Genomic DNA, 13,916 nt, shown 5'->3' with positions numbered 1-13,916 from the left:
TCTCTTCCACTTTTACTCGAGGAACACATTTCAAGCTTACAGAGTTGGAAACTTGAAAAATAAATATTGATTTTAGATTTTATTTGGTTTACTTAGAATTATCCTTGACATGAATGAATGTTTTAAATTCTCCAACAATGAGCATAAACTTACATGGGTCGGAAACTCTTAACCGATGGCAACTATATTTTTTTGTCTGAACCGAGGTATTGTATATACTAGGGGTCTTTACAAATAAGCCCATCAATGGGTACTTATTCATAGAGAGATTCAGACAAAAACTTTTTTACAAATAAGTCCATACATGGTCCTGATTTTTGTAAAAGACTAAAATAACCCCTCATTTAATATACTCCAATTTCATCATTAATTTAATAATAATTTAACCTCAATTTGACCCTAAATTTCACAAATTATTCAATTTTGACCCAAAACTTTTTTTTTGCCGCCGCATCAACGTTGACGTTTCGATTTTTTTTTTTCGGCGGTTTCCTGCGTTGACTTTTTCGATTTTTTATTTCCTGTAACATTTTTTTTTCGTTTAAACAACAATATTGCTGTGATTGACAGTAATATTAAATATATTACTGTTAAAAACACTAACTACAGTTTAACACAGTAATATTGCTATATTAATCTCTAGCACAATAATATTAACACAACAAAACTCATTATTATTGTGTAATAGAGTAATATTACTATGTTGACAGTTCAATAAATGTAAACATAATAAAAAGCCAAAAGATTAATACTACAGTGAGTGACAATAATATTACTATAACAACAGTAATATTACCGTCAACCACTGTAATATTACAATAATAGACAATAATAGACAGTAATGTTATTACGTTACTCCGTGAATAACTCAAACAAACGAAAAAATCCAAACAAAATAATAATATTGTTGTGGTTGACATCAATATTACTATAACAATAGTAATATTACCGTGCACCACAGTAATATTATTGTGTTTACAGTAATATTACGATAATAGACAGTAACATTATTACGTTACTCCGTGAATAACTCCAACAAAACAAAAAACCCAAAAAATTAATAATATTGATGTTGTTGACAATAATATTATTGTATTTACAGTTATTTTACTGTCATAGACAGTAATATAATAACGTTGACTTGTCAACAAATCAAACAAAATGAAATAAATAACAAAAAATAAAAAATAATAATATTACGTTAATTTACTGTCAACGACAGAACACTTACATAAATGTATTGTCAACGACATTACAATTACGTTAATTAACTGTCATTGACAGTATAATTACGTTAATTTACTGTCAGTGACAGCACAATTACGGTCAACGTTTAGCGGCGGATGTAAAAAAAAAAAAAAACTTATAAAAACACTAAAAAAAGTTAACGCCGGAAACCGACGAAAAAATCCGGAAGAAAAGAAAAGAAAAGAAAAAAAAAAGTCAATGCTAGAGACCGGATAAAAAATCCGAAAGAAAGAAAAAGAAAAAATAATTGAAAAGTCAACGCCGGTGAGAGGCAGCAAAAATTATTTTTTTTGAAAAAAAAAAATTGGAAAAAAAAAGTTTGGGTCAAAATTGAATAATTTGTAAAATTTGGGGTCAAATTGAAATTAAATTAAATTACGGATGAAATTGGAGCATGTTAAAGTATGCTCCAAAAAAAAGTCAAAATTGAATTTTTGTGGTTAAAATGGATTTTTGTGGACAAAATTGATTTCATTGGGGTTACAATTAAGAATTGGGTATAAATTGGTATAATAGTGGGAAAGTTTGTATTTTAATTAGTATATACTAAAAAAAAAGTTAAATCAATCATAAAATTTATTCTCACTATATTTAGTGACGAAAGAAGAAAATTTAAAACGATAATATGGAATTCATGTAGTATAATTTTCTATATGGTAAATTATTGGTAACTTATTACTGTACACATGGCAGAAAAAAAAATGTCAATTTTCGCATTATAGTTAATTCCAACATGTATCTTTCTTTTATACATATAATATAATATTAATATATAATATTAAATTAGTAAAAAAAAATTATCTCGTCATATTCATGTAAAATGTGTAATACCAAATGATTTATTCTACGATTTTTTTTTAATGTAAATCCAAGTTTGTGAATTAAAATACAAAATTTCCATAACACCATCTATCAAGCAATTATAATAAGGGAATATTTTAAATTGAATTTAACTAAATTCAAATTAAATTAATTACTATTAAAACTAAATTAAATTAAAAAATAAATCTCCAAGAAAATTGATATATTTAGAGCATTTTATGAAGGAGTCTTTGTTGGAGTAGGTGACCAACAAGCCAACTTGTGGCTGTGGTCTTTCCTTTTATCTTGTAATAAAACAATCGTTTTTCGTTCGTAATAATAAAACATTTCATTTGGCATTCTATATCTCTTATCCCATGCAAGCAGCATAGATATAGTCCTAACGAGTTACTCTATTACTGTGAGTTGATCTAGTAGAATCGTGAGATAACTCAGCAATGTAATGTAACTGTTAAACCTTGTTCCTAGTCGATGGGTTACGCCAATAATGAGGATACCGGCCTTTCCCTTTTGAGACTAGCACTTAGTGTATGTGTACTGCGTCTCATCAGTCCTCGGTGTTGTGACATCGGCATACTTGAGTGGGTGCTCATACTAGATGAGTTCACTGAACTCCCTCGCCCTAGAAATCTATAAGTGGTTCTCATTCATCGAGTAGTAGGTTTCTAAGATATAGTTGTACACCATTAGTCCTTAAGACCCAGACATCACCGTGACTTCACTAGAGGACCGATTGTATCGTGACCTGTCTCTGAGTCCCACCGCGGACCACTCCAAGGGCCAACGTTCGTGCAATCCGAAATCTAGTGTGAAGTCTGTGCATTGTAGTAGGGGATTCAAGCGCTTGAGTAGTCATGGATGTCCTGTGTGTTCTGACGGTTTATAATCCAAGGAATCTCTGGCCAGAGTTGATAGTGGGGTGATTAGGGAAATGTGTTTCCCTAAGTCGCACACGAACGGATTTATAATACCTAGAACGTTCGCACGGTTATTGAACTTTATAAGAGGTATCGGTGAACCAATGCCTCTAGTTCAATCGGGACATGTGCTGCGAAGGGATCGTAATGTACGCTAACTATATCATAAGGTTCTTGCAGGCACTTCACTTGTATCTAGGGAATCATGATGCGTAGTTGCTAGACGCCAATCTTGATTTGTTGGGCATTGATTTGATCGGGGATTAGGTAAAATGAGTTTTACTCTAATCGGGACTCTTGGGAGGAGTTCGTATAAGAACAATGTGTTGTTCGAATCACAAAGAGTTGTGAGCCCACGGCTAGCATACACCTGAACCATTGAGGGTCACACTTCTCGTGTAATATAGATCCTTGATAACAACAAGCATAGATTAATGTGTTAATCTTTGAACGATTGGATGTCGATATGATTGAATCCAAGATTCGTAATTGTGGATTGCGAATCGGAATAAACGTAGAGAAAGAGAGACATGCGGAATTTAGTGAACTTTCTAAATTGGGAAGTTTCCCGATTTAGCAGGTCCAGTGAAGTGGAAGTTTCCATTTTTGGAAATTGGAAATTTCGAAGAGGCACTCGTATCGACGAGGACTTTAAGCTCGTCACAAATATAATTTTGTTATAATTTTGTGAACGATCGTTTGTTAGAAACGAGGCCGACGAGGGAATGGGCTTAATGCATCAGTGGGTCAAGCCCAATGACTTAAACCCACTAGGGTTGAGAACCCTAAGTATAAATAGACCTCAAACAAAAGTTTGAGATCAGATTTTCTGCACCAAACCCTAGCCGCCCAAGCCCTAGCCGCTCTCCCCTTCGGCCGTTGCTGCCCCGCCGCCCCACCGCCGATCACCGCCGGAAAACCGCCGGTTTTCTCCTCTCGTTTCCTTCGTTTTATTCTTGTTGTTTATGTGACTCGTTTACATCTAGTGTTGTAGTTCGAGTGAGTCGAAAATACGAGGTGAAACCTAATTGGAGAGGAGCTGCTGCCCCGACGAATCCAGGCACCGCCGCACGCGCCGCCGCTGCTGCTGCCACGCTCCGCCGCTGCTGCTGCCACTCACCGCCGTTCGTCGCTTGCTGGATCAGCTTGTTCCAGCCGTGAGTTGCAGCCCCGAGGATTGGTAATTTGCAGCTTGTACGTGATTGGTTCTAGGTTTCGATTCGTGGAAATCTCACGCTACAAGAGGTAAATAAATCGAAACTTTCGCAAATTAATTCGAGCATGTTTGTATGAATTGTAATTAATGATTATGAGTAATATGTGATTACGTGTTTCGATTTTATTGAATGATGAACAAGCATGTTTCATAATTATCGGTTTTACGTGTTTTTCAATTAAATCGATAATTACCATATGTATGGCGGAAGCGTTAAGGTACGTTGACTATGTGATTAGTTTATGCATGTGATCGAAACTAGTTCGATCTAAAAATTTTAAATTCCGCTGCGTATACATGCACGATCCCCAACAGTCTTTACAAATAAACACATAAATAGATCTAGACAAAAAACTCATTTACAAATAACACATGGTCCAATTTGTAAAAGACTAAAGTAGCCCCTCATACTTTAATATGCTCCAATTTCATCCTAAATTTAATTTAACCTCAATTTGACCCCAAATTTCACAAACTATTCAATTTTGACCCAGATTTGTTTTTCAAAATGTTTTTCTTGCCGCCGGATTCCGCCGTTGACTTTTCGATTTTTTATTTTTTATTATTTTTTTTTCTTCTTCCAGATTTTTTCGGCGGTTTGCCGCGTTGACTTTTTTTTTTTCGCCACCGATTTCCGGCGACCACCGGTCTCCGGCGTTGACTTTTTCGATTTTTTTCTTCTGTAACATTTTTTTTTCGTTTAAACAGCAATATTGCTGTGACTGACAGTAATATTAACTATATTACTGTTAAACACAGTTAAATTAACTACACTACAATTTAACAATATTAATCTCTAGCACAGTAATATTAACACAACAAAACACATTATTATTGTGTAATAGAGTAATATTACTATGTTGACCGTTCAACAAATGTAAACATAATAAAAAGCTAAAAGAATTAATATTACTGTGAGTTACAGTATTATTACTATAACAACAGTAATATTACCGTCAACCACAACAGAATTACAATAATAGACAGTAATATTATTATATTACTCCGTGAAAAACTCAAATAAACAAACAAATCCAAACAAAATAATAATATTGATGTGGTTGACGGCAATATTACTATAACAACGGCAATATTACTATAACAACAGTAATATTACCGTCAACCACAGTAATATTATTGTGTTTGCAGTAATATTACAATTATAGACAGTAATCTTATTACGTTACTCCGTGAATAACTCAAACAAAACAAAAAACCCAAAAAAAATAATAATATTGATGTTGTTGACGGTAATATTATTGTGTTTACAGTTATTTTACTGTCAACGACAATAATATAATTACGTTGACTTGTCAACAAATCAAACAAAATAAAAATAAATAACAAAAACCAAAAAATAATAATATTACATTAATTTACTGTCAATGGCAGAACAATTACATAAATGTATTGTCAACGGCAGTACAATTGCGTTAATTAACTGTCATTGATAGAATAATTTCGTTAATTTAATGTCAGTGACAGCACAATTACGGTCAACGTTGAGCGGCGGACGTAAAAAAAACAAAAACAAAAAAAAACGAAAAAAAAAAACAAAAAAAAATGTGAAACAAAAACACTAAAAAAAGTCAACGCCGGAATCCAGCGGCAGAGAAAAATAGACCAGAAAAAAAAAAAAAAAAAAAAAAAAGGAGGAAAAGTCAACGCCGGAATCCAGAGGCAAAAAAAATTGTTGAAAAATAAAGTCAAAACTGAATTTGTGTGGTCAAAATTGAATTTTTGTGGCCAAAATTGATTAAATTGGGGTAACAATTAATAATTTGGTATAAACGGTTGGAGGTAATATTGTCATATACATGAATGTTTCCTTTATTTATAATAAATATTAAATGAATGGGGATAAAGAGATATAGCGCCTAAACCTAGAATAATATAGATACTTGGTTGGTAACTTATGCACAAAAACTCAATTTATAAATGGTAAAATATAAATATATTAATTAAATAATTAAATATATTTAATTATCTTTAATTTTGAAAAATGATGACATATTTTTCGATCATTTATTCTCGCCAATCAATTTGCCACATGGGATGAAATTGAATACATATCACCAATTAAAATTGCCAAATATAAAGAACCTAGGACCGGCAATTGAGCCGGGCCTACCCGAAGCCCGATGGCTCGCCCTGATTTTATTTGAGCCGAGCCGAATTAATTGTGAGCCGGGCCGAGTTTGAGCCTTTTAATTAGACCCGATTAAACTATGGGCCGAGTTTGAGCTTACTATGGCTCAACCCGAATAAAGCCCAACTAAGTTGATAATTAAATATAAAATATTAGATATATATATATATATATATATATATATATATATATATATATATATATATATATATATATATATATATATATATATATATATATCCTGCAAAATAGTTTAACTAATAGGTAATATGTACGGATGGTAACAAGTCAACAATTACTCAATTAGTAGTAACTAATTTATAAATTTAATCAAAATCAATCTTTAGAAAATGAAAAGTTTCCTACATCAAAGATACTAACCGTATCTTAACTTTTTTCTTAATTCTTATAAAACATTAAAACCAGAAATTACAGTATCTTGCAAAAATCACGTTTAGGGTTTCTCTGCATATGTCAACAATTGAGGTAATCTTAATTTATCATTCTTTTTTTTTTTCTAAATTTTTTTCTTCAATACAATTTCATATTATGAGAAAATTAAAGTAAAACCTGGGATTTTTGTAGTTGATTCCAGTTCGTGATATCAAAAGGTATTAGATATAACTTTGAAGACTTATCTCCACAGTTCAACGAAAATTGGGTCATTATTTTTTTGAGTTTGTATTTCAATTTTTATTGAGTTTGTATTTCCAGTGTTCGACGAAAATTAAAGGTTTTATTGAGTTTGTATTTCCATTTTTTTTTCTTACAAATTTATATCCTAGACTCCTAGTTTATGACATCAAAAGATAGCATATATTGTAGCCCTGGCATTGGTTTGAACTGCTTAAGTGTTTTTTTATTTTTTTGGTAATATATAGTACTTTTTTGCAATAGATTTAAATACAATGAATATATATTTTTAAATAATGAAATTGAGTGGTAAACTACATGACTGAAGTTATTATTCCTCAATAATATATGGTCTGACCATTATTTTGTGCTAATAATTATTCATTAGGTACCAACCAATGAAGATGTAAATATGGTCGAGGAAGATACTACGACAACATGTTTGAATCATGATACGAAGAGAAAAAGATCGGTAAAGTTGAGATCTGAAGTTTGGAATCACTTCTCAAAAGTTGAGAACAAAGATGGAACAAAAGCAAAATGCAAGTGTAACTACTGCAAAAAGGCGTTTTCTTGTCCGAGAAAAGGTGGAACGACACACTTACTCCGTCGTATCACCGAGTTAAAATGTCCGATCTATCGGAAGATGCAAACAAATAAGAATGTGATACGATATATTAATATATATTAATATATCGTTTAATGATTAGATAGTTAGTATTTTTATTATTAATTAATTAGAATAGTTTGTTTAGGTTTATATGCATAGCCGTGTGAGTTTAGTATTTAGGATATATATTAAGTATTTTATTAGTTTAGGTAATTATCTTTTCTAGTTAGATTAGGATTCTAGGGTTTTATTCTCTTTAAATAGTCGTATTGTGCTAGGGTTTTATTATGAAGAGAAATAATAAAGAAGAGTTTTCTTACGTTCAGTAAAGAAATCTTATGATACACAAGAGATCGCATCAATTGGTATCAGAGCGAAGTTGCGATAACACCAACGCTTCGTTAGCAAAGCAGAGATTACATCAAAGCTAAGCTGGAGCAAAGTTGAGATCACATCAAAACTTTGTGAAAATCATGATGGCAGAAACAAGGCGGTTGGAGCGATTGGAAAAATCCGTAGAGAAATTACGGATTGATTTTCAAAAGTTGCTCGAACAAAGTCAACGACGACGTCAACACCATCATCAAAGCCGAAGGAACCGCCGCCCATCATCGCCGGTGCCGCCGCCACCACCGCCGCCGCTGCCGAGCTTATCGCCGGAAGGAGAGGAAGTGGACGACGATGACTTTTTCGAAGAACCTCAATTTTTTGTGAGTTCGCCGAAAAATGAATTATCCGATTCTTTTGAGGTAATTTGGGACGAAGGTGAGGAATTAACTAAGGAAGAGAATGAAGAACTACAGTGGATATTAGAAGAGTCCCACGATATTCAAAGGAGAGGAGACGAACAAGATTTGGTGACTGTGAATGAGCTCGGATCTGTAAAGACGACTGAGAAAAATAAAAGCATGATATTGATTGTGAAGGAGATGAAATTTGAAAAGGCAATTGAGAAGGTCGATTTGTCGGGAAAGAGATTGAGAAATTTAATTCGGGCATATAGGTTCATCTTTCGAAAAGAGCTCGATTTTTCATGGTGTTTTTTGGAGTTAATTCGGAAGCAAGTCGATGAACAAATCGATGAAGTCAAACATAGGTGGAAATGCAAGAGAGAGGGACCAAATTGACTCGAACCTTGAGGACAAGGTTCATTTCAAGAGGGGTGGTTTGATACGATATATTAATATATATTAATATATCGTTTAATGATTAGATAGTTAGTATTTTTATTATTAATTAATTAGAATAGTTTGTTTAGGTTTATATGCATAGCCGTGTGAGTTTAGTATTTAGGATATATATTAAGTATTTTATTAGTTTAGGTAATTATCTTTTCTAGTTAGATTAGGATTCTAGGGTTTTATTCTCTTTAAATAGTCGTATTGTGCTAGGGTTTTATTATGAAGAGAAATAATAAAGAAGAGTTTTCTTACGTTCAGTAAAGAAATCTTATGATACACAAGAGATCGCATCAGAATGTCGGCAGGTCTCAAACTCTTATCCATGTTGAAGATAAAAAACAAATTCAAGATGCTAGAATGGTGTCTTGGCAATTTGATCAAGTGAAAAGTCGAAGTGATCTTGCTGAACTTATTATTGTTCAGGAGCTGCCATTTAGTTTTGTTTACGATCCAACTTTTAGGAAGTTCGTTCTTAATTTATGTCCGAAATTCAAGTTTGTTTCCAGGAATACGATAAAGAGCGATTGCTTGAAAATATATCAGACTGAGAAGAAAAGGTTGAAAGATACTCTACAAACCTTAAGTCCAAGAATTTGTCTCACGACCGACACATGGACATCCAAGACTGAGTTGCCATTTATGGCGCTAACTGCTCATTTTATTGATGATTCTTGGAAGCTAGATAAGGTGATTCTCAAATTTTTCATTGTCCCAGTTAAGGCCAGTGGGGAAAATTTAGCAGACATAATCACGAATTGTTTGGTAGAGTGGAACATAGAAAAGATTTGCACTATTACAATGGATAATCATTATGCTAATGACATCGTTGCTGAGATTCTTTCAGAGCAATATTCTTCGAGAGAGTTGTTATTACTTGGAGGCCGTCATCTTCAGGTAAGGTGTTGGTGTCATGTTCTTAATTTAATTGTACAAGAAGGAATTGGAGATATCAAACTCTATCTTTAGAGTTAGAAAGGCAGTAAAGTATATTAAAGCATCACCGAAAAGAAAGCTTGAGTTTCTTCAGTATGCTGATCAAGAGCGTATACCACGAGGTAAAATGTTGGCTCTTGATTTATGTACAAGATGGAATTCAACATATTTGATGCTTGAATCAGCCTTGCATTTCGGAAAGGCTTACGATCGTATGCGATCGCGGGACATGCAATTCAAAGATCCACCATTGGCAGAAGATTGGGAGAAAGCTTCTGTAATTCACAAGTTCTTGGAGACCTTTAATATTGTCACTAAGATATTTTCTGTGAGTGAGTATTGCACAGCAAATGCATTTTTTCGCGAGGTCTATCGAATATTAATATTACTTCGTGAAACCTCAAATGATCTAAGCACGTTATTGGGGAAAATGGCCTTTAATATGCTTTTGAAGTTTGAGAAGTATTGGCTGGATAAGGAACAAAACTTGTTACTTTCGGTTGCACTTGTTCTAGATCCCAGATACAAATTAAAGTATCTTGAGTTTTGCTACATGAAAATCTATGACAATACATTGGCAACAAAGTTCACAAATCGTGTGAAATGTGAACTTAAGAACCTGTTTGACGAGTATTCAATTACTTGCCAAGTTTCAAATCCATTGGAGGGGACTTCAAAAATATTTAAAGAAATTGTGCCAGGTGATAATTCATCGAAGATAGACATGATGGCTGAACTCTACAAATTTGCTGAACAAGAAGATGCAATTAATAAAACAGAGTTGGAATTGTACTTGGAGGAGAAGCTGCATCCTGGCCAAATTGTTCAAGAAGATAACTTCAATATTTTAGATTGGTGGAAGTTGTACGCTGCAAAGTATCCTATCATGGCTAGAATGGCTCGTGATATTCTTGCAATCCCAGTGTCATCTGTTGCTTCAGAAAGCGCGTTTAGTACTGGAGGAAGAGTTCTGAATAAGTTTCGTAGTTCATTACTCCCTACTACAGTTGAACCACTAATTTGTTCTCAGGATTGGATTCGTGGAGGTGAAATACAGTGTGACTACGGTAATGAGTTTGACGACGATTTCTCCCGTAAGGGCATTGATTTTATACTAAGTTGTAAATAATATTTTTTTTATTAAATTAATATATAGTGATATTGTTTGTTTTGTTTTTTGTTCTTGGGTCATTTTCCTTTTGCAGGTCTTAAGATTTCCGGAAAGAGTTAGGAGTGCATCTAATGAACTATTGTTTCTATTAGTTTTATGTTTTTTCATTTCGATTTGGACTCGTGCATTTTTTTATTGTTTAATTACTTAAGAATTAATTATTTGCGATATTAAACTTCATATTTTTTAAGGAATAGACTATGTCGTTTTATCCAATTTTGATCTTCAAGAGTATTTTACATTTTGCTCTTACATGTTGCTCTTATACTAATGAGGCCCGATGGTATATGAGCTTTAGCCAACCTAAGCTCGGCTCATATGGCTCGATTTTCAGCCCTAAAAGCAACTAAGGGTGGAATTCAACTTTTATATATTATATAGATAGGGCAAATGGGAAATAGACCCATGACAAGGGCACTTAATTAAAAGAGGGACATCTAACTTTTTTGTCTTTCAAATAAAAACAGCTGATTCAAACTTATTTACCAATAAGGAAAATCCTTTTATATATATCAAAATTACCCCCGATTCATTGAAACTCAATTCAACTCCAATTTCATGATTTACACCCTAAGTTAGCCCAATTTCATCAATTAACCAATTTTAACCCTATTTTTAATTTTGACCCGCCACCACCGCACACCGCCGGTCAGCCGCCGTTGACCGTCGGTCTCCGGCATTGACTTTTTTTTTTCGAAAACTTTATTTTTTCGGTAGGTCAACCGCCGTTGACAGTAAGATATTGTCACTAAGATATTTTCTGGTTGACAGTAAATTAACGTAATTATACTATCAATGACAGTTAATTAACGTAATTGTACTGCCGTTGACACTACATTTATGTAATTGTTATGCCGTTGACAGTAAATTAACATAATATTATTATTATTTTTTTGTTATTTTTTTTTATTTTGTTTGATTTGTTGACAAGTCAACGTAATTATATTACTGTCGTTGACAGTAAAATAACTGTAAACACAATAATATTACTGTCAACCACATCAATATTATTATTTTTTGAGTTTTTTATTTTGTTTGAGTTATTCACGGAGTAACGTAATAATATTACTGTGGTTGACGATAATATTACTGTTGTTGTAGTAATATTGTTGTGAACCACATCAATATTATTATTTTGTTTAGATTTTTTTTTTGTTTGAGTTATTCACAGAGTAACGTAATAATATTACTGTCTATTATTGCAATATTATGTTGTGGACGGTAATATTACTGTTGTTATAGTAATATTACTGTCAATCATAGTAATATTAGTTCTTTTGGCTTTTTATTATGTTTACATTTGTTGAACGGTCAACATAGTAATATTACTCTATTACACAATAATAATCAGTTTTGTTGTGTTAATATTACTGTGCTAGAGCTTAATATAGCAATATTACTGTGTTAAACTGTAGTTTAGTTAATGTTACTGTGTTTAACAGTGATATAGTTAATATTACTGTCAGTCACAACAATATTGCTGTTTAAACGAAAAAAATGTTACAGAAAGAAAGAAAGAAAGAAAGAAAAAATTGAAAAAGTCAACCCGGAATCCGGCGGGAAAAAAAAAATTTTGAAAAAAAAAAGAATTTGGGTCAAAATTGAATAGTTTGTGAAATTTGGGGTCAAATTGAGGTTAAATTAAGTTAATATTGAAATTGGAGCATATTAAAGTATGATGGACTATTTTATTCGTTTACAAAAATCTGGACCATGTGTGGACTTATTGGTAAATGAGTTTTTAGTCTGAATCTCTTTATGAATAAGAGGGTGTTTGGCTAAGCTTATAAGATGTTAAAATGAGCTTATAAGATGTTTTAGAGCTTATAAGCTCTTCCAAAGTGTTTGGTAAATTTATAAAAAAAGATCTTAATTTTTTTTTAAGGAGACAAAATAAAATCTTTTTGAATAAGTACCTCTACCCACCTTTTTATTTAAGATCTTATAATGAGTAAAAATAGGAAATAAGCTCATTATCCAAACACTCTAAAAATTAATCATAAAAATAAGATGTAACAACTTATCAGCTCTAAAAACATCTTATCAGACGTAAGAGCTTATCAGCTGTTTAAAATAAGCTTAGTCAAACACCCTCTAAGTACCCATTGATGAGCTTATTTGTAATCATCCCTTTTAATTTTAAGATATAATATTATATTAAATAGATAATAAAAAAATAGAATAAAGTAATATAGATTTACAAGAGTCTATGGGGTGGGTATACAAACTAGTTTCCGGAGGAAAAAAAATAGAACCCGTACCCTCTTCATTTATTTGCGGGGCGGGTACTTGTATATTGCCATCCCTAAATAGTGGTGTAGAAATTTAGATTGGATTTTGAAATAAAAAATAAAATGAAAATCCAAATTGAAATAGGATTGATGTGATACGTTCCTTAAGGTGTCATACTTCTTCCTTGATAGGAATACTCAAGAGAGTCCATGTTATAAATAAACGATTTCTTTTTCTTTTTCGAATTTATGTTAGAAGCGATTGACATACAAGAGAAATAAAATTATTTTTATCAAGAGAAAGAGCAAACGAAGGAGGAGGAAGGTGCAGCCGAGTCTAGATATATAATAGCAGAAGGAAAAAAACACATACAAGTATATATTTATATATTCAGATTTTAGTGCAGTATTATTTAATTTATGGTTAGTGAGAATCCTCGTCTTGCTTTCTTATTGTTTACCCCCAAAATAAAAAAATAATAGAGAATTCATTGCTTTCTTGAAATCTTTATGTGAATTTTTGGCGTTTGTGTGTGAAGGTGTATAAAAATTGTATACACGTTGCATCAGGTATTAATATTAATAATAATTAAAATAATATTAATCATATAATAATAATTGTTAATGTTGGAATTTCAAAGTGGATTTTTTTTCCGTACAAATGTAGAGTCATAAGAATAAGATAGTGATTTAACAAATATAATCTTATCCTTGAACCGAATAAAACATGTAAACAAATAAAAGTACATACAATAGAAAGAGGGGTGTTTGTAGGAAATTAGTTACGAAAAGTTTCATATAACAA

At 32.2% G+C, this 13,916-nt stretch overlaps 1 protein-coding gene across 1 annotated transcript; it reads left to right on the top strand.

Annotated features, from left to right (window-relative positions):
* The first annotated feature begins 8,071 nt into the window (after positions 1-8,071).
* LOC105959664 (zinc finger BED domain-containing protein RICESLEEPER 2-like) lies at positions 8,072-10,940 on the top strand. Its single transcript, XM_088821248.1, has 4 exons — positions 8,072-8,476; positions 9,200-9,670; positions 9,714-10,803; positions 10,915-10,940. The coding sequence occupies exons 1-4, from the start codon at positions 8,072-8,074 to the stop codon at positions 10,938-10,940; spliced, it is 1,992 nt and encodes a 663-aa protein (XP_088677374.1).
* The last annotated feature ends 2,976 nt before the right edge of the window (positions 10,941-13,916 follow it).

Source organism: Erythranthe guttata, chromosome 8, assembly GCF_056151865.1.
Source record: "Erythranthe guttata isolate IM_541 chromosome 8, IM_541, whole genome shotgun sequence".
Taxonomy (NCBI): Eukaryota; Viridiplantae; Streptophyta; class Magnoliopsida; order Lamiales; family Phrymaceae; genus Erythranthe; species Erythranthe guttata.
This window is presented reverse-complemented; position numbering and strand designations above follow the sequence as displayed.

Bases quoted from the DNA above. Each gene is read 5' to 3' on its own strand.
- LOC105959664 (XM_088821248.1), top strand. From the start codon at position 8,072: ATGGCAGAAACAAGGCGGTTGGAGCGATTGGAAAAATCCGTAGAGAAA. The intron at 8,477-9,199 runs GTAAAGACGACT...ATTATTGTTCAG, and splicing joins CTGTGAATGAGCTCGGATCT to GAGCTGCCATTTAGTTTTGT. The intron at 9,671-9,713 runs GTAAGGTGTTGG...TTGTACAAGAAG, and splicing joins TTGGAGGCCGTCATCTTCAG to GAATTGGAGATATCAAACTC.